General features: G+C 32.0%; 2 protein-coding genes across 2 annotated transcripts; both read left to right on the forward strand.

Moving 5' to 3' along the window:
* The first annotated feature begins 13,344 nt into the window (after positions 1-13,344).
* On the forward strand, positions 13,345-17,294 carry LOC114425902 (protein OS-9 homolog). Its single transcript, XM_028392881.1, has 8 exons — positions 13,345-13,594; positions 13,735-13,823; positions 14,976-15,179; positions 15,330-15,401; positions 16,386-16,501; positions 16,619-16,685; positions 16,759-16,865; positions 16,961-17,294. Exons 1-8 carry the CDS (start codon positions 13,519-13,521, stop codon positions 17,115-17,117), a joined length of 888 nt encoding a protein of 295 aa, XP_028248682.1. The 5' UTR covers positions 13,345-13,518; the 3' UTR covers positions 17,118-17,294.
* Positions 17,295-19,186: 1,892 nt separating this feature from the next.
* LOC114368186 (protein MAIN-LIKE 1-like) lies at positions 19,187-21,366 on the forward strand. Its single transcript, XM_028325524.1, has 4 exons — positions 19,187-19,549; positions 19,641-20,300; positions 20,385-20,972; positions 21,057-21,366. The coding sequence occupies exons 1-3, from the start codon at positions 19,187-19,189 to the stop codon at positions 20,442-20,444; spliced, it is 1,083 nt and encodes a 360-aa protein (XP_028181325.1). The 3' UTR covers positions 20,445-20,972; positions 21,057-21,366.
* The last annotated feature ends 2,254 nt before the right edge of the window (positions 21,367-23,620 follow it).

Here is a 23,620-nt window from a genome sequence, read left to right on the forward strand (position 1 = left end):
GGTATATGGAACAACTATATTTTGATGGTATGACAATTTGTGGCCATATTGGATTTCCAAAACTCATAAGTGATAAGCAATAAGATGGAAGATTATATAACTTGTCAAATACTATTGAAGTTGTTGCTTTGATTGTTGGTGACGAGCATACAAGTAATAAAAGAGATATCATCATTGAAAAGCAATCAAGAACACTCAAAAGAATAAATGAACTACATCCTGCATATTTGTCTTTGCAATATCCCCTTTTGTACCCAAAAGGTGAAGATGACTATAGACCAAATATTCTTCATAAGGATCATCCAAATAGCCATGTTGCAAAGAGGAAAAAGTTACCATGCGTGAATATTTTTGTTTTAAAATGCAATCAAGGGAGAATGAAGCTCAAACAATACTGCATTCAAGGAGATTGTTTAAACAATGGATAGTTGATGGCTACACTATGATTGAGTCTCAAAAACTTAACTATCTTAGACAACATCAACAAGAACTCAGAGTTGACAAGTACATGAGTTTGAATGCATGCAATAATGATCCTAAAACACGTGACAATGAGAAAGGAAAGAGAATTATACTGCCGAGCTCCTTTGTTGGTAGTCGTAGGTATGTGGAACAACTATATTTTGATAGTATGACAATTTGTGGCCATATTGGATTTCCAAACCTGTTCTTGACATTAACATGTAATCCAGCATGACCAAAAATTCAACGAAAAGTTAGGAAATGCAATCTAAGACCTGATGATTGCCCTGATGTTGTCTCACGAATATTCAAAATGAAGCTCAATCATTTGATGAATGATCTCAAAAGTGGACATGCCTTTGGTCCCATTGTTGGATGTAAGTGATTACCACCTCTACCAATCAAGTTCTACACTTAATTTACAATTATACTTTCAAATACATTGATAATCATGACGCTTATTTTTCAATTGAATTGCAGTTGTTTACACCATTGAGTGGCAAAAAAAAGGATTTCCTCATGCTCATATTTTAATACTTCTACATCCTTCAAACAAGTATCCAAATCCAGAAGACATTGATAACATCATTTCTACTGAGATCCCAAATAAGGACACACATCTAGAGTTGTATGAATTAATCACCAAGCATATGATTCATGGTCCATGTGGACTGCCAAATATGAGGGCGCCATGTATGGTTGATGGAAAGTATATTACATTTTTCCCTAAAAATTACCAGCAAGCAACAATTGTTGACCAAGATGGATTTCCAGTTTATAGAACAAGAAACAATGGACATACGGTTCAAAGGAATAGTATTGAACTTGATAATTGATTTGTTGTGCCATACAGTCCACATCTCCTACTTAAACATAGAGCACACCTAAATATGGAATGGTGCAATCAAAGTACATCAAGCAAATACCTATTTAAGTACATCAACAAAGGATCCGATCAGATTACAACAACTATTATTAATGTACAAAACCAGGATGACACACAAACTGAAGTTCATGATGAAATTAAACATTATCTTGATTGTAGGTATGTGTCAATCATTCGATGATTTTATACATAATATCTACACACAAATCAGTTGTTACTTGACATTTGTTATAATCTTCTAAAATGTTACTTACTATGTCTATATGTTTTACTATTTCATTGACCAGGTATGTATCACCACTCGAGGCATGTTGGAAAATTTTTGCATTCCCAATGCATGCATGTGCACCAGCAGTTGAATGTATGTATTTTTACCTTCAAGATCAAGAACCTGTTTACTAGAAAGATACTCAACAAATTGCTTTAATACTATCTAAAAGTACAATCAAAGAATCTATGTTTACAGCTTGGATGGATTCTAATAAAAGATATCCTCATGGCTAAGATCTTACTTATGTCGAATATTTGTCCAAATTTGTGTATGTTGCACACCAAAGATGTTGGCAACCAAGAAAACAAGGATATATAATTGGTAGGTTCATATGGGTACCCTCTTCAAGTGGTGAGTTGTTCTACCTGAGAATGATGTTATCTTCTTCTAAAGGGTCACAATTTTATAAAGACATTAGAACAATAACAAATGTGGTGTACAGTACATTTAGAGAAGCATGATTTGCAAAAGGTTTTCTTGGAAATGATCAGGAATTCATTGGTGCTCTACGAGAAGCTAACACATGGGGATCTACACACTTCCTTAGAAAGTTATGTGCAAAGTTGTTATTTATGAATACCATGGATAGACGACAATATGTGTGGGAACAAACATGGCAATGGATGGCGGATGATATCGTATTTAATCATAGAAGACAAGGTAATTTCAAACAAACTCAATAATTGCTATCAAACATATTAAACAACTCAAATTCTAACTAAATATTTTGTCTATTGTTCATAGGCATTCAACTATCTGTCAAAGAAACAAAGCAACTATGTTTGACTGAAATTGAAAATCTGTTGCAAGGCAATAGGAAAAGGCTACGAGATTTTCCTTCAATGTCATACCCAACAGGATATGCTGCTAACATGCATGGAAATAAACTCATTTTCAATGAAATAACTTATGATAAGGAATTATTGCATGCAGAATTCAACAATTTCTATCACTCACTAACAGGTGCTCATAACATGTTATAGTTATTCTTAAGTGGTAATCATTATGAACAATCCATATTACTAATTGATGTTGCTTACATTACTGAATGCAGATGAGCATGGTGCTATTTTTTATAAGATTATGCGTGTTGTTGCAAGTCAATCAGGTGGAGTTTATTTTCTTTATGGTTATGGAGGCAATGGGAAAACATTTATTTGGAAAACTTTATCCTCTGCTATATGGTCTAATGGAGGAATTGTCATAACAGTAGCTTCAAGTGGGATTGCATCATTACTACTGCCTGGAGGAAGAACAACACATTTTAAGTTTGCTATACCAGTGTCTACAACACAGAATTCAACATGCAATATTCATCAAGGAAATGACCTGGCTGAATTGCTAAAAATTACCCAACTAATAATTTGGGATGAAGCTCCAATGTGTCATAAGTTCAGTTTTGAAGCACTTGATAAAAGCTTAAAAGACATCATGCATAATGATAGACCTTTTGGAGGAAAGGTCATTGTTTTTTGTGGTGATTTTCATCAAATACTACCAGTTGTGCCAAGAGGTAATCGGTCTGATATTGTGCATACAAGTATAAATGCATCATACATATGGGATCATTATCAAATTCTTAAATTGACAACGAACATGCGTTTGCAAACCAATGTTGTCGATACCAATAGTGATGACCTTAAACAATTTTTTTATTGGCCACGACAAAGGTGATGGCAAACTTGGGGAACCTAATGATGGTTATGGCGAAATCAACATTCCTGATGAGTTTCTTATCAAGGACTTTAATGATCCTAGCAAGACAATCATTGAGACAACATATGCCAACTTATTACAAAACTATACCAACGGAGATTTCTTGCAAAAAAGAGTTGTTTTAGCCTCTACAAAAGATGTTGTTGATAGTATAAATGATTATGTCATGTCTTTGATATCCAATGAGGAGAAAGAGTATTGTAGTGCTGATAAATCTGATCAACTACTCAATCTTGCATTTGGAGTTCTAACACTTGAATTTCTGAACTCATTAAAAATATCAAGAATACCTAATCACAAGTTAAAAATCAAGGTTGGCACTCCCATAATACTATTACGAAATTTGTACCAGGCAGATGAGTTATACAATGGAACCATGCTTATTGTCACAAGACTTGGTAGACATGTGGTTGAAGCAAAGATTATTACTGGACCCAATATAGGACATACATACCAAGAATGAATATGTCTCCTTCTGATTCTCCATGGTCATTTAAATTAATTAGAAGACAATTTTCATTCATGGTTTCATTTGCAATGACCATTAACAAGTCTTAAGGACAGTCTTTGGCACATGTTGAATTGTACTTACCAAACCCAATATTTTTTCATGGCCAACTATAGGTAGCACTTTCGCGGGTGCAAAGCAAAAAAGGACTGCATATTCTTATCCATGATAAAGAAGGCACTCCAAAAAATACTACTATTAATGTAATATACAAAGAAGTATTTGCAAACTTATAGAGAAGGTATGCTTCCCAAATTCTTATTGCCACAAATGCATTACCATTAATGACATTAATTTTGTATATAAAACTATAAATAACATGCAAAAAGACATCCTACATTTGGTAGTCGTCTAATTTTTCATTAACTTTTTTTCCCAGCATATTAATATCCATTTCAACAAATTATAATGTACTATATATTTAACTTTGTCAACGTTTTTACAAGTTCCAAAATGCTCACTTTTGGAGAAATATCAATGCACATCTATCCCCTTTATCAAACATACAAACCTTTACCTATATTGTTTGTAATTCAAACTTATTTTTGTACTAACCATATATGGCATACCATATATAATATGTCATCACAATATCTATATGGGATATCATATTTTGTTCAAATGTTTATTTGTTTGATATTATTTGCAATTTCTTTAATATAATTATACTACTAACATATATTATCAAATATTAGTCTGTGCTTCGGCACGGGCCAACTTCTAGTATAATATATAAATTATAACATTTAAAGCTATATTTTGAAAGAGTGATTCACAAGCTTTTAAAACACAAACTATGTTCAAACCTATAAGGAGTATACTTGAAATAAGTTTATTTGAGTCTTACCTATATAGTTGATTTATTTTAAAACTCAAACTTGACTATATATAAATTATAACATTATATATTTATATTTAGAAGCTCCTAAAAAATCTTACTAAATATAATCTATAAGGTGTGATACCAATCTTTTAATATCAAACCTTTAAGGTTTGAACATATTTCAAGTATACATTTAAACTTATTTAATTATTAAAACAAATAAACTTGAACAAATATTTATTGATTTGAACTTAATAATTATGAATGACTTAGTTCATTTCCACTTTTTGACACCATCATCCATCACCCCTATTAGTTTGGAGAAATTTGACTGCTTTTTTAATAGAAACTTAATTATTAATACAAATTCAAGAAAGGTTACAAGGTTGAAAAACCACCCAGTAGGAAAAGATACAGGGCCCCCGCCCTGAAGTTATTTTTTTTAAAGGACCAACCACCTTGAAATTCTAAAAATTGCATTGTGCATATTTTTTTTAAAAAAAAATCATATGATGTTATAATTTATATATAATTTAAGAGAAAAAATGACTATACATTAATAGTGTAAAATATTTTTATATTATCATTCAATCATAAATCAATATGTAAATTAGTTGACTTGTACAAAATTATGTTTAAGGTCATATCAACTATGATTTGTGATTGAATATTATTTTTTTAATTATTTTATATCGTTAGTGCATAATCATTAAACTTTTAATTTAATTAATTATTATATATTAAATTTGAGTCTTTCCTTCTTAAGAGAAAAAAAGACTTCTTTCAAATTTCAATCTATCACATACCTCAACGAGGCATGTTATTTTTGTTTATATTAAGTATTCCACATTTTGTTTTTACTTTTTTTTTCAAATATTACTACTCAAGTTTATATAATTTGTTAAAACCAAAACTTTCTGTGTCAATGAGTTTATAATTTATAACTTTAAATATTCACCGATCATTTCATTTTAATAATTGATTCACATAATTAAAATTTGTAATTTACTTCTTAATTTTACAAATTTTATTACTTTAATTTATTCTTATATAATGAAATAAAACCTTCATTCTTTACAATAATAATATCTCCCATTCTACTTTAGAATAGTGATAATTTTCTTTTATATACTTTTTAATTTATATTTTATATTTTATCTAAATTGAAAAATATATGCACAATAGTACACTTAGAATTTAATATTGTACTTAAAAAAATTATTATTTTATTCCTCCTTTACTTAATTTCTATATCTGCTATTTTTGTTAATCGAAGAGAAAATTTATGATAAAATTAAATATGACTTAACAAGTAATGAATTATCTTAAAGTCGACTACTCAAATGTTAACTTTCTCAAATGTTTTTAAACCATATCAATATAAATTAATAATATATATTTTAATTCAGTTTTACACATGACTCTTCAACACCACATCCACATATTCTAATTTTAGTATAACTAACTGAAAAACAGACACGCTGTACATTGCGTCTTAACTATTTTTTTTAGTTAGATGTAATTATAATAATGTTAGAAAAGTTATTAAATAATAATAACTTATAATTGTAGATGATTTTTAAAAATAGTTAAAGAATAAATAAAAAATAACAAATATATACACAAAATGGAATAATGGCCTTGGAGCAATTGCATCAATACGCCCGAGAAGCAATTGCAAGATAGAAGCAACATGCTTCAGTAGCATCTTCGGATGCAATAGGTCAATAAAATTTGCATATAAAAAAAAACCTTAGGGTGCATCTCTTTTTGAATCTTTTCTGTTTATATTTTCAATATATTAATTATTTGAGAATTTCTCAGTGGTAAAATGATGAAAAAGAAAAGGAAATCACGTGACATGAGCAAGATGGAGCCCAACATGTGGGAGCGTATGGCGGTTGGACAACACCACACACTTTTGGTATGGAAAAACCAAGGAAGGGAGGGGTTTATGAAATTGCTTCATGCACCCCATTTTTTGCTTCCTGCACCTCTAAATGTTTTAAGATACCTATATTACCCTCCCACAACTTCAAAAGTGTTAAGCAAATATAAGACACTCTTACTTGAACATATGAGAGTTACAATGAGGTAAAATGTAACAAACTCAATTTACATACTAGGCACTATAATATGTTTAGTATGAAGGAAAATGAAAGCATACAAAGCATGTTTGGATGTTTCCAAACCGTACTAAATGAGCTCAGATCTATAAGGCATACCTTATGATAATTTTGATCATACTGACAAAATGTTGAGAAGTTTGTCTAAGCCTTGGAGACCACAAGTTATAGCACTAAGAGCTTCAAAGAATCTGGAAAACCTCTCTCTAGAGGAGCTTGTTGGAATCCTAAAGGTGCATGACATAGAACTCTAACAAGATGGAGAAACCAAGAAAGGGAAGTCTTTGATTCTCACCGTCCAAAAGCCCAAAAAGACATCATCGTCCAAAGCACTTAAGGTGGACGAGTCTTTTGAATAACAATAAGAAGAAAAGGATTCAGATAATGAGTTTTCCTTTATCTCAAAAAGGATATGTGCTATGTGGAAATATAAAGGTGTATTCAGATGGAAAAGTAAAAGCAAGAAGTTTTACTAAAAAGAAGAAGAAGGACAAGAGTCCAATCATCTGCTATGAGTGCAAGAAGCCTAGACACTTCAAATCTAAGTGCATTGACCTTGAGAAGAACAAAGATAAGAAGAAAAAGTTATTTGTCAAGAAAAAGGGAAAGAAAGGTCTTATGTCCATGTAGGAGGACCTTGAAGATACATCATCGGGAGAGGATGATGATGAAGAGGAAGAACAAGCAAACCTATGTTTAATGGTTGAAGCCATCTTTGAAGTCTCAGAAGCAAAACAAGAAGAGGTAGATTACAATGACCTAAATTCTTTATAAGAACCCTATCATGAAATTTTTTCTAACTCTTCCATTTTTTGGAAAGCTTATAAAAGTTTTTTAAAAAAAATTCTAAAGAATTTTCCAAAGAACATGAAGTTTTAAAGAAAAACTTTAAAGATTTATATGAAAAACACAAGGTCTTACAAAATAGCTTTAAAGATTTGTCTAATAAACATGAAGCTTTAAGTGTTGACAAACATGATCTATGGAATGATGTTGCTCAAGCCTACCATGCTTATGACACTCTGTAAGGAGAACAAAATAAACTATGGCTAGAGAATGAAACATGCAAAAAGGAAATTAAAAACCTGAATGCAAAGCTTTTGAAATTTGAAGTAGACTTAGCTTTAAAAGATCAACCTTGTGATATTGTGAACTTCACAATGAAATTGATACTTTAAAGAAGAATTTGTCCAAATTTGTTGGAGGATTAGAAAACCTATACAAGTTTTTAAAGTATAATAGGAATCCTCATGACAAATCTAATCATGGATATAAGGGGAAGAAATATGTTCATGATGATTCCATAAATGTTTGTTATTTATGTGGTAAACCTAGACATGTAATGTCCAAGTGCAGACACCTTCCTAGAAGAGTAGCATTCAATACCTCTTACTCTAACAAAAAAACGACCCAAGTCCATTTAGGTACCTACAGATTAAACTGTTCTTGTTGCAGATGTGCTTGACAATAGGAAAAAAACTCCAATAATGGTACTTGGAAAGTGGTTGCACATGACACATCCTTAGTTGTTTCCAAAAAAGTTCCATCATTGAGAAAAAAAGGTTTAAAATTTTCACTAACACACTAGTCAACCTCCTTCTAGTGTGTTCCATTTATTTCAATTGCATGACATTATCATTATCATTATAGTTCCATGGTGACACTTTATTGTGAAATTTTGATGGTGATACTTGATTGTTGAATTACAATGGTTGGGCATTTGATGTTATCCTATATGCAATGTTATTAGAACTAGACCAATCATTGACCTGGTCAAAATATTGGATCACAAGATTAGTGGTCGAACCAGTGGGGCACTAGTTGAACCGCATGAACCAATGTAACTAATAAACTAATTAAAATATGTGTGTGTGTGTGTCATACATATATTAATTTTTGCATCTATTAATCAAATGATGGTGGTAGCTTATTGGTAAGTTGCTACTTAAATACTTTAAGGATGCAGGTAAATCCTTGATGGGTGCATTTGTTTTTGGTATTTTCATTAATAACAAAGCCAGCAAGTGTGCCTTGGATTTTGCATATAACAACAATGTCTTGGGCATTGCACACTACATTGAGCTTGTTTTATTCTTGGGTTGTGCACACTACATCGAGCCACGAAAAAGGTACTCGAAACAACCTTAGGATATGTGCAAATCATAACGTTAAATATCAAAAGCAAGTATTCAATTGGTTTTCATCCGATCTAGTTTTAGTGAATGCGCCAATGTTCTTTTGTTTGTGATTGGTTCAATGACATGGCATCGAGCTGCTTACATCACCAATCAATTGGTTGAACTGACCCGACTATGCACCTGGTTTCTAGTCCAGTTGACGGGGCTGAGTCAGGTTTAATAACACTGCTTATATGAATAAAATGTTTTTGTCATTCAATTTCAAATGTCATGTTTTAAAGATGAACAAGCTTAGATATTTGCTATCAATTGTGTTTTTAAATTGCATTTTAAGTATATTTGTATTTTGTAACTTTACCCTTGTATTGTGACACATGTGGTTATGACTATGAGATATCAAATGTTGTGTTTGTGAAAGCAAATGGCTAGGTGAGGTGGATCCTTCTCTTGGGATCATCATGGCAAGTGTATGTAGGCATGAAGATGTGGCCATTTTCTTCTTTTCTTTTGAGTTATTTAATGTATAGTGCTTACCAACTCATGTGATTATGGATATTTATCTTTTTAAGAGTTGTATATACTTCTAAATAATTGGGTGTTTAGTTGCTCTGATGTTGTATCTTATGATAACATGTTGTAGTGCCCAAAATACATGGTTTTATTCAGTTGATTTTAGTGTATAGATGCATTACCTTGAAGTTGTGAGTTTTTAGATGATGGTTTTTTAAATGTGAAAATTTCATATGTATTTTCATAAATAAATTAAATTGAAGAGTTTTAAATTAGCTAAAATAAAGTTTTTTGTTATATCAATTTTCTAATTGACATGTAGCAACGACGAGTCGTTACATAGATGAAATGAGTTACAACCAAAATGAGATAGAAAAAACTCATTCTTCTCTCATGGGGTTGTTGATAAATGAGCATAAAGATGTATACCAAGAAAATTATTTACTTTGTCTAGTTTGAATCAAGTGGATTTCCCCCCCTGTGTGACATAAAAATACTAGCAAAATATTTTTATGGAAGACTTTATTTGCAAGCTTGCAATCAAAGGTATTAATCATCTTCAATGTTGCTTCTAGTGACATTGCATCTCTACTTTAGCCTCAAGGATGAATTGTCCACTCAACTTTCTGTGTTCCATTAGTTATTAGAGATTACTCTCCTTGAAATATTAACCAAGGGAGTGTTAGATCAAAACTTTTACTTCAGACCAAACTAATCATATGGGATGAGTCTGATGAGGCACCAATGATGAATAGGTTTTTCGTTGAAGCACTTGATCAAACATGGTAGGATATTATGGTGTCTCAAAACAAGGATAACACGATAAAACCATTCAACATAAATGTGGTTGCTTTTGGCAATGATTTCAAAATAGATTTTGATTGTGATTAAGAAGGGATCAAGATAAGATATTGTTGATTATGCCATAAACACTTCTAACATTTGGAATAGTTACAAGGTCCTTGGCTTACAACACATAAGGTTAGGTGCTGCAACTAATAATACAAATCAAGATGATATAAGAAAGTTCACATATTGGATTCCACAAATTGGAGATGACAATCACAACGAAGATGAAAGTGTGGTGAAAGTGAAATAGAGATCCCTAAAGATATACTAATTTAAGAATGTACAAATTTGTTATTATCTTTGGTTGACTTTGTCTATCCTAACTTGTTACAAAACATTAACATGTTGAACTATTTTCAAAAGTGGAAAATTTTAGTGCTAACTCTAGATTTTGTTTGGTATATTAATGAATTTATCATCTCACTATTTCCCGAGAATGAAATTGAATATTTAAGTACTGATTTAGTTTATCAATTTGATGAATACAATAAGGTAGGAAGTGAATGGTTCACCAATGAGTTCCTAAATAAAATCAAATTGAATTCCCAAATGCTTGATCAATGGCTCAATCATGACTAGTTGTATGTTATAGTATTTAGAATCATTTCAAGAAAATGTCTAAAAATTTTGATTTTTGATGAAGAAAAAAGACTATACACATCAACATCTATTCTGGTCTATCGGGAAGTATTTGACAGTGTTTAGGCATATCTTAACTGGATTCTTTATTCCGATTGGTGCTTATTATACTTTGAATGATCGACTTTCAAAAGTTGTCTAAGTTTGTTATGAAACTAGCTACCAATAGGTTTCTTATTTATGAATTTGAAGAATTTAGTGCACAACTTGAAAGGATGGGCAAAAGAATATGTCAACCTTATTGTATTTTGAGTTATAACAATATTTTTTATTATCCATGCACCAAACTTTTATATTTTCTTTACATGTTTTTTATATGGAATGAATACACATTTAAGTATAAAAAAATATTTCTGTTAACTCATAACTAAATCAAACATAATTTAGCTCGTATGTTTTGGAATATTTTAAGTAAATATTATTATTTTAAGGGTTTGGTTTCACACCCATCCTCTCTTTCAAAGTTATTGGTTCTTGTAATCTATAATAAATTTACAAATGTAAAAGTAACTAATAAATTAAAAAACAAACATGATTATGACATAATAAATATCTCGAATATCATTTATCTCTCCTTCCTGCTCAGGCACATCATTATTCTTTTTAGTAGTATGAGTGTATTAACAACCAACACCATAAATATTTGGACAAAAAATCATTAAACTCTTTTGTGTCATTAATAATGAGTGTGATTAATTTAGATTTATTTAAAAATAATAATATTTGTTCTATTTAAATGAATTGGAAAAAATAACTATTTTTCCAAAAATAGTTTATAGTGCAAAAAATAATGATAAATTATGTTGGTTTTTTATATTTCTTTATATTCAATTGTATGTTTATTGTATATTATTTAAAAATTAATGTTTCATATTAATTTGATTTATTTATGTTTATTATGTTCCTGAAATTATAAAAAATACTATAAATTAATATATACATATACATATATATATATATATATATATATATATATATATATATATATATATATATATATATATATATATAATACAAAATTTTCATAATACATTTTTATTTTGATGATAAATGAGAGATGAAGGAGATCAATAATTTAATGTTTATGAGAGATGAAGGATGATGATGTATGAAAATTAAATACAGATAAAAATAAAAGAGGAGAGAGAAATATTTATTTTAAAATTGAATCATAAATTATTATAATATTATTACATTAAACTTAATCACACAAAAGAATTTAATAGTTTTTTTGTCTAAATATTTGGTATTAGTTGCTAATACACTCATGCTAAAAAATAGTATATGCATTAGCATTCCCATACATACATATATATATATATATATATATATATATATATATATATATATATATATATATGTGTGTATGTATGTATATATGCATAGAGGTTATATATATGTATGTATGTATATATGTATAGAGGTTATAATAAACTAAATTATATGTTGTATGTTATTTATTTTTTATATGTAGGAATCAAATATAAGTATAAAAAAATTTATAATAATTTACGCATATTATTTAAACAATTGAGTTAAATCTTCTTATATGTTATATTTAATTTATTCACTATAAATTTAAATTTATACATTAATTAAATTATTTATTACAATATTATTGAAAAAAATCTGAAAAGAAAATATTTAATGGAATTGTTTCTCTTTCTAAAACGTCACATAAACTGAAATAAAGACAATAGTGTGTTTCTAGCTTTTTTTAAAAATAAAACTTATGATTTTTTTAATAAATTTGTACTAAGAGGGATTCATCAAATTTTGTAATTCTTAATAGGATTAACTAAGTAGTCCCTAATTTTTTTTTAAATTTTAGTTTCTAGTTCCTAAACAAAAGTTTAACGGTCAAGATCCCTTAATTTCTTTCGTTTGATTTTTAATCTCTAAACTTTTGTTTGATTGATCAAAATTTTCAAATTTTTAAAATTTTAATATTTAGTCCCTAAACAAAAGTTTAAATCCATTATTTTTATTTATTTAATGAGATTTCAGTACTAAAAATAAATTTTTCAAAAGATTTTGTACTAAAATCCTTAATAAAAAAGTTTGAGAAACCTTTACTACTCAAACTTAAGAACTAAAATCCAAATTTTAAAATATTTAGGGACTAAAATTTATTTAACCCTTCTTACTAAATTTCAATCAACAAAATAACATGTTTCATGTGTGTTTGAATATAAAAAATATTATGCATTATCAGTGTAAATTTTTTTACATAATTATTTAATCATAATTTATTGTATATATGATAAGTTAATTGACTTTTAGTATAAAAGTAATTTAAAGTATGATTTATATGTAAATAATAGTGTAAAACCAGTTTTCCATTGTATTAACAAAAATGATTATGCACACTACAAAACCAATAACAATATTATCTATTTGTGTTGCGTCCTAGACAAATCTAATATGGAGAAGGGTATTGTGTGACGTGGCAATCGTGGATTGGTGCGTAGGCGTGGACGCTGCGACATTCGGTGTGCGATCTTGGTCCCGATTTGTAAACGTTGACCGTTAAGGAACTTTCGTCGGAACTCGGAAGTGGGTTTGCGTCGTCGTGAGGTTTAACGAGACGATGAGGGCACTGTTTCTGTTCTTCATTCTCTTCTCTCTCAGCTATGCCTCCGAACAAATCTTCCCCGCTCATATCGGTCTTCACCATTTCCTCCTCTCTTTTCTTCTTAGGGTTTCAATTTCAATTTTTGAAATCAAGCGTTATGAATCCGAAATTCAAAATTTTGTTGTGTTAGGTTTTCAATTTATTTGATTCTGTTCGTTATTATCTTCACAGGTAGCATATTTGGTGGTGGCGGTGGTGGCCGCTCTCGCGAACCAAAATACAAGATTGAATTTCATCCCGAAGATTCCCCTTTTCACCCTGTAAGCCTTTTAATGTGTTCATAATAATAATAATAATAATAATAATAATAATAATAATAATAATAATAATATTTTTAGTTGTAACTGTTGTGGTGTTGTTGTTGTGCCATTTTTTATGTATGTGATCTTTTGCTCGGTGATTTTAGTTGCAATTTAAGTGAGTGTTGAATGTTCTATAAATTACTTACCCTAAGTCTTGGAAATGAATTGAGATTTTCACTGAGTTTGCACTATGATGCAAAGATAAGTTTGTGTTTCTTGGACATTCCATTTTTTTTTTACAACTTATTTTAAAACTGAATGTGTGTACGTGACTGAAATAATATTTACAGTGCATTTTACTAATACTGGTTCTGAATCGAAACTACTATGGCTGTACAAATTTAATGAAGGTGTTATTTTGAAGATTATCAAAGAGATTGGAAATAAGAGTGTCTGGTTCTGTTTGATAGATTAGGAATCTAATATCCTGCTTGTTTCAACGCAAATTCAGCTATACTGCATTGTGTTTGGTTAATTTTTGAGGTTGAGAAAATGAATTTTGTTGTGAGCAAAAGTTAGGATATAAATCGTAAGGTGTGGGGGGATTCTAGTATTGTGATTATAAGGTCTTGAGTTCTCCAACTACAGTGGCTAACTTTTGTGGTGTGGTTCTCCAAAGGCTATTATCAGCAAAATTGATTTTGAAAGAAGGGAATAATTTTAGCTATCAAGGTGAATAGAATTGATTCCGTGTTTTGAACCCACAAAAGTTTTAAAATCATATCTATATTTACAGTTCAAAAGTGATTCTACTTTACCATCTGAACAATAATTCTTCTAAAGTCTAAACTCACTTTTAAAATATCTTTTACGAATACATTAATTTTCATAACAAATTATTTCAAAACTGGTTATTTCAATCTCAGTACTTTCAAAATCAATTCTATAACAATCTGGTACAATCAAACCCAAAGACTGACAGCTCCCTCTAATGGTCACACTGGACCTTATAAGTTCCTTTCTTAATCTCTGGACATAACTGGATATATATATATATATATATATATATATATATATATATATATATATTGCTAGGATGTAGTTATAGTCAATTTTATATATTTTTATCCCATTGCCTTCTCATAAGAACTTTTGATGCTTCATTTACAGGATGATGATCAGGAATCTATAGTCATGCCAGATAAAACCGGACAGAAATATATGTGTTACTTACCTAAAGTGGAAAAGGAAAAAAGTGGAAAGCCTGTTATCCAACACAATATTAGCAGCATGATTGTAGAAACTGAGAAAAGGATTAAGCAGAAGACACCAGATGAACTGCTAGAAGTATTAAAGGGTCCATGCTTTGTCAGAGTTAGTATTTGAATTATTTCCAGTGATGATATATTCATTATTATTCATGAAGTTTATGGTCTGAATTTATGATTTTTCAGTAGTCTTTTTTAAATATATGACATCTATTATTGTATATCATTTCCTTACATTAGCTGTTTGAATGCGCAGCAAGAAGGTTGGTGGTCATATGAATTTTGCTATCAAAAGAAGTTGCGGCAACTACATCTGGAAGATGATAAGGTATCCTCTTGATTGCATTTAGTTTTGACTCTTCATGATCTTTGTTTAAACTTTTCTTTGCTCCATCCTCATTATAACTTGGCTTCTGCTTTTTGGGAGTTGGGCTTGTATTCAGTTTGAATAACGATATTATCTTTTCCATGAGTTGAGCATCTAATTGGTAGTAACCAGAAATTGAAGACAATTCTGATGTTAGAATTAAATGAAATCTGAGGAAGTGTCCTCTGTTACAATGCTTGCTGGGAAAAATAAGAAATGAGAATGAGAATGAAAATGGATGGAGCTAGGCTCTAGGCTCGCTTACAAAATGAAAATGGCAGAACAAAATAAAAGATAACATCCCTTACTTAGATTGGACCCTCTCATCCCTTCCAGGATTCATGCCTCCCCCTCCTCCATTCTCCTTTTGCTGTCTGTCCATTCTGTTACACCAATAGCCTTGGTTTCTTAAGCCCTTTTAATCCCTTCACTACTCCCATCGCCCCTCTATTTCCTCTCCTCCTATGCCTCACAATGGGGCCTATCACAAATTTTCTAAGCAGACTAGATTCAATCTTATTACCATTACTGGGATTTTGATGCTATCATTTTACTAACTTATGGGAGACAATTGTATTATGAGTTTATGACTTATGAGAGAGACATACAGTGCACTTGTCTGTAATTGGTGGACCCCAACATAATCAAGGTTGGTCACTCCATAATAAAATTTGTGTCTTTCATCATAATGGGGCACGTGTTACTGAGAAATAGGAGAGGATCCAAATTCCTCGATACCATCCTTGTCGTGATTATTGGTAGCAGAAGTCAGTCATTCATATAAATTCTACATTCAGAACACCTATTTTTTGGTTTTTTTAATTATATTGAACTGCTTTTAAGCAGTTTCATTTGTACAATCATGGAATTGTTTTATTATATTATTAGAAACTTGTAAAATCATATATTCATGTATGATAATAAGTGTAAATTTTTCTGTCACAGGTTGTCCAGGAGTTTGTCTTGGGAGCGTATGATCCAGAGGCTACAGCTGCATTTAACGAAAATCTGTCTGACATTTCTACTTTGAAAGATCCCCGGTCAAAAGATGCATCTCAAAGGTACCTTTTATGACTGAATGTTTCACAAGTGTGAGGATGGGGTTAACATGGAGAAAAGGTTTCACATTATGTTTACTGTTATAAAAACAAGTACTTAATCATATTATGTTTGTTCAGGTATCATGCTCATCAATATACTAACGGCACCGTATGTGATCTTACAAATAAGCCACGAGAGACCGAGGTATGAAAAATTGCAGAAATCTGGGTCTTTTTCTCCGTTCCCTCATCATACTGATTTCATATTTTTAATATAGGTGAGGTTTGTATGCTCCGAACCTAGACCAATGATTAGTTCAATCACAGAGATTTCCACTTGCAAGTATGCACTTACAGTGCAATGTCCATCACTATGCAAGCACCCGTAAGTCCTCTCTCTCTCTTTCCATCTTTCTTCGAAGTTTTTATCTCACCAGTCACAACTTACAATGAAGTTTTATGCTATCAATGGTTCTGCAGATTGTTTCAAGAGGAGAGACCAGTATGGCACATCATCGACTGTAATGTGCTTCCAAAGGATCACGTGGGTGCCAAAGTGAGACAAGAAAATGAAAACACGGAGATTGTTATGGTCCCAGACTTAGAAAATAGTGACTTAGTCAGAACACTGATGTAAATATACATAATGACAATGGGAAAAAAGCAATAGCGAAAGTTGCCAGCATGTAATTTCTACAGCGAAAGAAAACATGTATTTTCTACTAATCCTCTTTCCAGACAGTGGTTAACCACAGTGCTTTTTAACTTTAGAAAGATCAGTTTATATAGTTCATCTTGAAGAAGTCCTTTGAGCTCACGTGAGAATTTTATTTTCTTCATTTACATGTGATTTTTATTGATTTGGAAAACCAAATGATCGAGTGTTAAGAGAAGTATTGTGGAAGATTTTGGAAAAGAAATGTGATTGTGATAATATATATGAGGATTTCACATACAAGAATCAAGTGGGATGACTAAAATGAAGACATCAAGTGTTGTTTTTTATTGTAATATATTCACCAAATTCATAGGGAAGTTTTGGGAAATGCTAGGTGTACCCAGCAATTTTAGTGAATGGGTCATTTTGCCCTTTAAGTAAAAAATTTAAAAACGCGCTCCTCTTCCCGGAAGACCACTTCCTGCTTCTTTTCTTCTTCCAATTCCTGCTGCTCCTTCGTGACACCGAGAGCCAAGCTTCTTCGTCTTCTCTGCGACACCGCAAGCCAAGCTTCTTCTTCTTCTCTGCGACACCGCGAGTCAAGCTTCTTCTTCTTCTCCGCGACACCGCGAGCCAAGTTTCTTCTTCTTCTCCGCGAAGAGCCTTCGAGGTTAGTCTCCCTAACTCTCCATTGCTTTTAATATCCAGTATTGATTCAGCAGTGGAACCTTAGGATAGTAACCTTAGGGTAGTGGAACCTTAGGGTAAAAGATGAGAGTAGAAGACGCCGGAAAAAATGCGGAAAGGGGGCTTCCGGAACTTCCGGAAGATGTTCCGAAAACATCTCGGAAGAAGTGTCCTTCCGGAAGCAATCAAACGTCTTCCGGAAGAACTACTTCTTCTGGAAGTCTCCCGGAACACCTCTTCCGAAAACTTTCCGGAAGAAGGGTTCTTCCGGAAGACGTTTGAGATTTCCGGAAGAAGTGGTTCTTCCGGAAAGTTTGTTATTTTTTTTTAAAAAAATGTTTTGTTTTTTTTAAATGAATTATTATTATATTTTTTATTATTATTTTGTTTTTGAGATTTTATAAAAAAATGAGGTTTGGATTTTTGATGTCATGTTTTTTTTATAATTTAAATTGTGTATTTTTACTAAATATTAATTTTTAAATTATTTATTTTTTTGTTTATAAAAGAAGTTGTGTCTGTTTTTGTTTATTGTTTATTTTTTAAAATTATTTTTTTGTTTATAAAAGAAGTTGTGTTTGTTTTTGTTTATTGTTTATTTTTTAAAATTAGTGTTTTTTGTTTATAAATGAAGTTGTTTATTTTTATAAATAAAGTTGTGTGTGTTTTGGAAATTTTTTAAAAATACTATTTTTTTTATAAATGATATAAATTAAGTTGTTTATTTTATTATAAATGAAGTATTTTTTTTTAAAATAAAGTTGTGGATGTTTACTAATTAATTATTTTTACATTAGTTGTGTTTTTTTTATAAATGAAGTTGTTTATTTTTTTTAAATTAAGTTGTGGATATTTTTTAATTAATTAATTTTACATTAGTTGTGTTTTTTTAAATGAAGTTGTTTATTTTTTTAAATTAACTTGTGGATGTTTACTAATTAATTATTTTGACATTAGTTGTGTTTTTTTTATAAATGAAGTTGTTTATTTTTTTTAAATTAAGTTGTGGATGTTTACTAATTAATTATTTTTACATTAGTTGTGTTTTTTTATAAATTAAGTTGTGGATGTTTACTAATTAATTATTTTTACATTAGTTGTGTTTTTTTTATAAATGAAGTTATTTAAATTTTTTTTAAATTAAGTTGTGCATGTTTAGTAATTAATTTTTTTTACATTAGTTGTGTTTTTTTTATAAATAAAGTTGTTTAATTTTTTTTTTAAATTATGTTGTATATGTTTTCAAATAATTTGATTTAAATTAGTCTTATTTGTTTATAAATAAACTTGTTTTATTTTTATAAAGAAAGTTGTGTATATTTTGACCGAAAAAAATACGTATTCGACATGATTTGCAGATCATGGCTAGAACACGAGGTTTAGGTCGTGTCATAGGTAGACTTGTAGGCAGAGATAAACATGATGACCATGATGCAGTTGATGTTCCCGAGAGGCGTAGGCCTACTGCCTCAGTCCGTAGGCAACGAGTTCATCAGATGAATGCGGATGCACGTGATATGGCTGAGGGCGTTGCTGACATGACTGACGGTGTCCCTGATCTGGCTGCGGAGGCACCTGAGATGCGTGCAAATATACAGGGTGCTGATGGTGCTGAGGGGTCAGATGCTGATGATGCTGCTGAGGGATTCCCTGGTGGGCCACGTGACCCGTCAGTACTGGCATCATTTGCGGACCATGTTGCACATGCTGTTTGGAGTGGACAGGTATTTTAATTTGTTAATTATTTATCATTGTTGATTTATTTGTTTGTCATTAATTTTTTTTAATAATTGTATAATTTGTACTTCAAATCAGGAATGTCCTGATTTGAAGTTGGTGTCACATGGTAGGAAGGTGACACTGATTGGGAGGCCAGTGCCTGAGATTGAAGGCCTGGTTGCTGCCACAGGATTAAGTCCACTAATCGATTGTTCAGTTATTGCTGGCGATCCTAGACTGATATCTGCATTCGTGGAGAGGTGGCACGGTGAGACCAGCACCTTTCACCTTCCGGTAGGAGAGTTGACAATCACATTGGATGATTTGTCGTCACTCCTTCATTTGCCCATCACTAGCGCATTGCACAATTTTCATGCTCTTTCTACGGAGGAGACCAGATTTTTGCTGACAAAGTTGCTTGAGGTGTCTGCCGAGGAGGCTAGAGCCGAGACAAAACTGACACGTGGAGCATATGTACGACTAGGATGGGTTCGAGACATTTATGAGATGAGATGTCAGACCCGACAGTGGATTGTAGCAGCTCGTGCTTATCTGCTGCACCTGGTCGGTTGCACTCTTTTTGCTAATAAGAGTGCAACATACGTGCATGTGGTTCGCCTTGACGCTTTTCGGGACCTCGCTCAGAGTGGTGGTTATGCTTGGGGAGTTGCCGCGCTGGTTCATATGTATGACCAGTTAGATGAGGCTTCTAGGACCACCACACGACAGCTTACGGGGTACTTGACGCTATTACAGGTAAATTTTATGTTTTTTAATATGTTACGTTCGATTATGATTTGAACATGTTTTTATGTTATGTTAACCTCATTTATTGTGTAGTGCTGGATCTATGAGCACTTCCCTAGTGTGCACCAGTGCGTGACAGATGATACATACTAGGAGACATCCCTACGTGCTTCCTGGTGGTTGACGTCGAAGACGCACATGAAGGGAATCACTGGAGCACCTTACAGGACACGTTGTGATGCTTTGACCGTCACAGATGTGTCTTGGTTGCCGTACACGGAGCATCGGGGGGTTAGGGCCTTTGAGGTGATTTCATCATTTCAAGGTTAGCGGAGATGGGGTCCTATGGTGGTCACAGCTCGACCGGAGAGGGTGGTACGACGGTTTGGTTACATCCAAAGCATCCCTTCGTCGCCTGTTAGTGCTCGATTGTCACACGATGATATAGATGACAGGTGGATGCATTTTGCGGAGCACGTACTACTTGCGGGTCAGCTTTGTCTAGTGCCTGGGCAGGTATCTGCGAATTACATGGAGTGGTTTTTCCGCATATCTCACTCATTCATGATACCGACCCAGGCAGGTGACCAGCCGAGAGATGCACCAGCTGCAGACCCTGAGGACTAGATACAGCCGCCCAGCCCCAAGGTTCCAGTGGCATTTGACCCCCCTCCACATGTGGTAAGATTTTTTGCACGTTTAATGTTTGATGAGTTGTTATTTATTTTAAATTTTATAATAAATGTTTTTAATGACTGTGACAAGATGATTACGACGGATATGAGGCGATTGCACAGAGGTTGGAGCGTGTGCTCAACCTTAGGATGGTCACTGCAGGCACAGAGTTATATGAGATTATGCATGACTGCCTGACGATCGCCAGAGGGGGAGCCAGTGCTGATGGAAGTGTCAGAGCTGGTCAGAGACGCCGCATGAACCATTGATTATTGTATTTATTTTGTCTTGTAGTTGACATGAATATTTGTAATTATTACAGTTTTTTGTTTAATATAGTTGACTTGTTTTGCACAATTTATTATTTTATGATATTAACTGACGTATGGATTCTGATTCTGATCGTGGTCCTTAAGCAAAGTTTTCGAGTGTTTTAAATTTATTTTTAAAAGAAGTGAACCTAAAATCATGAGTTTTGTTCGTAAGAATTACATTAAAAATAAATGTTTTTAAAATCATTCATAATTCATAATTATGTGTTAGTAAGATATTTAAAGTAATTATCATATATAATAAATTATGATTTGATCATAATTTACACTACTAATATATTTTTTTTATATATAAAAAATAATAAGGTCGTACCAAAAAAAAATATTAAAAAGAAAAAATACATGACAATGAAATCACCATATAAGATACTACAAAGATCACTTTAAAAAAAATTCATGTTCAAGTATCCATGTTTGAGATTTTTTTCCGTGGGTGTGTCAGTGCCGTGAGACAATGGAGGGTGGCTATTTCTCATGTTTGGACGTCAAAGAACCCAAAAAAATTATTCCCGTTCCCCGGTTCCGTCAAATAACACGTAAAAACAAAACCAGAAAATCCAAAAAAATAGGAATCCGACCTTTTTTCATGTTCAAGTACCCATGTTTGGGATTTTTTTCCATGGGTGTACCAGTGTCGTGAGACAATAAAGGGCGGCTATTTCTCATGTTTGGTCGTCAAAGAACCCAAAAAAATTATTCTCGTTCCCCGGTTCCATCAAATAACACCTAAAAACAAAGCCACAAAATAAAAAAAAATAAGAATCCGACTCTTCTAACAATTAATTTTTTGGACCATTGAAACAACACATTCAACTTTATTATGAAAATTAAACACGTTGTAAACAGATGAAGGTTACATCAATGAAAAAGCAAAAAATAAACATCGCATTCAGTTGTTTAGCGATGTCCAGTGACCTCGTCTTTGATTTTCACAACATATTTAGTAAAGACAGCTAAAATTTCTATTGGTCCATATTTTTTCCAGTAGTTAGATTGTACTAACACCTTCAGTAGTTCTTCGTTGGTCCTCAGCTCATTTATTTCATATTTTATAAGCGTATCTGAATACTCAAAGTGACCTGGTTGGCGGAAAAATAATCGTCTTACTGTTTGTGATTCGTGAATTCCAAGAGGGGGAATCCCTTTAGGTGCAACTTGCTTTATTAAAATTCTTCAGTTCATCGATGGTACATGTTGAAGGAATTTGAAATTTCTTAGGATTTTTTCCTGTGAACGCACATCCAACAAATTTGTTCTACGGTGGCATGTTCCATTTCCCGTTGTAATACAGGATCGCGTCATGAGTACGGGGCATAGTGCGTTCAAGTAAGTTTATTATTCCATATGGTGTTCTTTCAACGGTGCATAATAACTCAATTGGACCAACACATGAAAATTGATCATTACACATTAACATTGTGTTGACATCGTCATCATTTATCAATTTCATACACTGAAAGCGAATTTGATTACTTGTATCGGTGAATGGCTTCCGGTAGTAAATTTCATCCAAAAATTGTTTGTCGGATAGCTGAAGGGTATTGTGTATTCTGGTTTTTAGGCTTGCAAAATCACAGCTATTTGGTACTTGAATGGGCACCGAAGTTGAAGTTTGGAAGTAAACGCTAGTATCATTGTGAATAATTGATCCATTTGGAAAAATGAAAGCCAACCTTGAGTTGACAATCGTCTGACTGCTAGTTTCTCCTAAAAATGTCATACTTTGTGTATGAATTGGGAGACTATTTGAAAGCAAGATAATGTGTGATTTATTAGCCGTGTCTGCTATATATATAGATGGTTGTGACCGAGCGATTGCTTAACTTTGTTTACAAAAAAATAGACATGCGTGAACATGTTTCGTGTTTATGTTTCCTTCAGAATGTGTAGGCAAGTCAGTCAATGTGTTATCGCGCTCAAACTTTAATACGCATGCATGTCATTATGTGTTGTCAATTATGACAATGATGTATGCTACACGCGTAAATGATTTTTGTTGGACCAACAATTTTCTTGCTTAACCAAACGAGTACTTAATAATATTAATTGGTTAGTAATGGGTTACAACAAATTATATAGCATAATGAATACAATTACATAAACAATGCATGTTTAGTCTTCATTTAGGTCGACATAGTGTCTTTTGAATGACATCAAACTTGTGTATTGCTGCATTCTACTAATATATGGAATTGTCTATTGCTTTGCCTGAGAATAACAATTGCTTGACCACAACAACGCTGGAGGCGGTAAGGGACAATGATCTTTCAAATAAACCTGTTGTACATGAACAAAGATTATATCATGCGGCGACCGTGTCAA

Source organism: Glycine soja, chromosome 9 (genome assembly GCF_004193775.1).
Source record: "Glycine soja cultivar W05 chromosome 9, ASM419377v2, whole genome shotgun sequence".
Lineage (NCBI taxonomy): Eukaryota > Viridiplantae > Streptophyta > Magnoliopsida > Fabales > Fabaceae > Glycine > Glycine soja.

Coding starts and splice junctions, on each gene's coding strand:
- LOC114425902 (XM_028392881.1), top strand. CDS start 13,519: ATGAGGGCACTGTTTCTGTTCTTCATTCTCTTCTCTCTCAGCTATGCC. Junction 13,824..14,975: donor AAGATTCCCCTTTTCACCCT/GTAAGCCTTTTA, acceptor CTTCATTTACAG/GATGATGATCAGGAATCTAT. Junction 15,180..15,329: donor AGGGTCCATGCTTTGTCAGA/GTTAGTATTTGA, acceptor TTGAATGCGCAG/CAAGAAGGTTGGTGGTCATA.
- LOC114368186 (XM_028325524.1), top strand. CDS start 19,187: ATGGCTAGAACACGAGGTTTAGGTCGTGTCATAGGTAGACTTGTAGGC. Junction 19,550..19,640: donor ATGCTGTTTGGAGTGGACAG/GTATTTTAATTT, acceptor ACTTCAAATCAG/GAATGTCCTGATTTGAAGTT. Junction 20,301..20,384: donor GGTACTTGACGCTATTACAG/GTAAATTTTATG, acceptor TTTATTGTGTAG/TGCTGGATCTATGAGCACTT.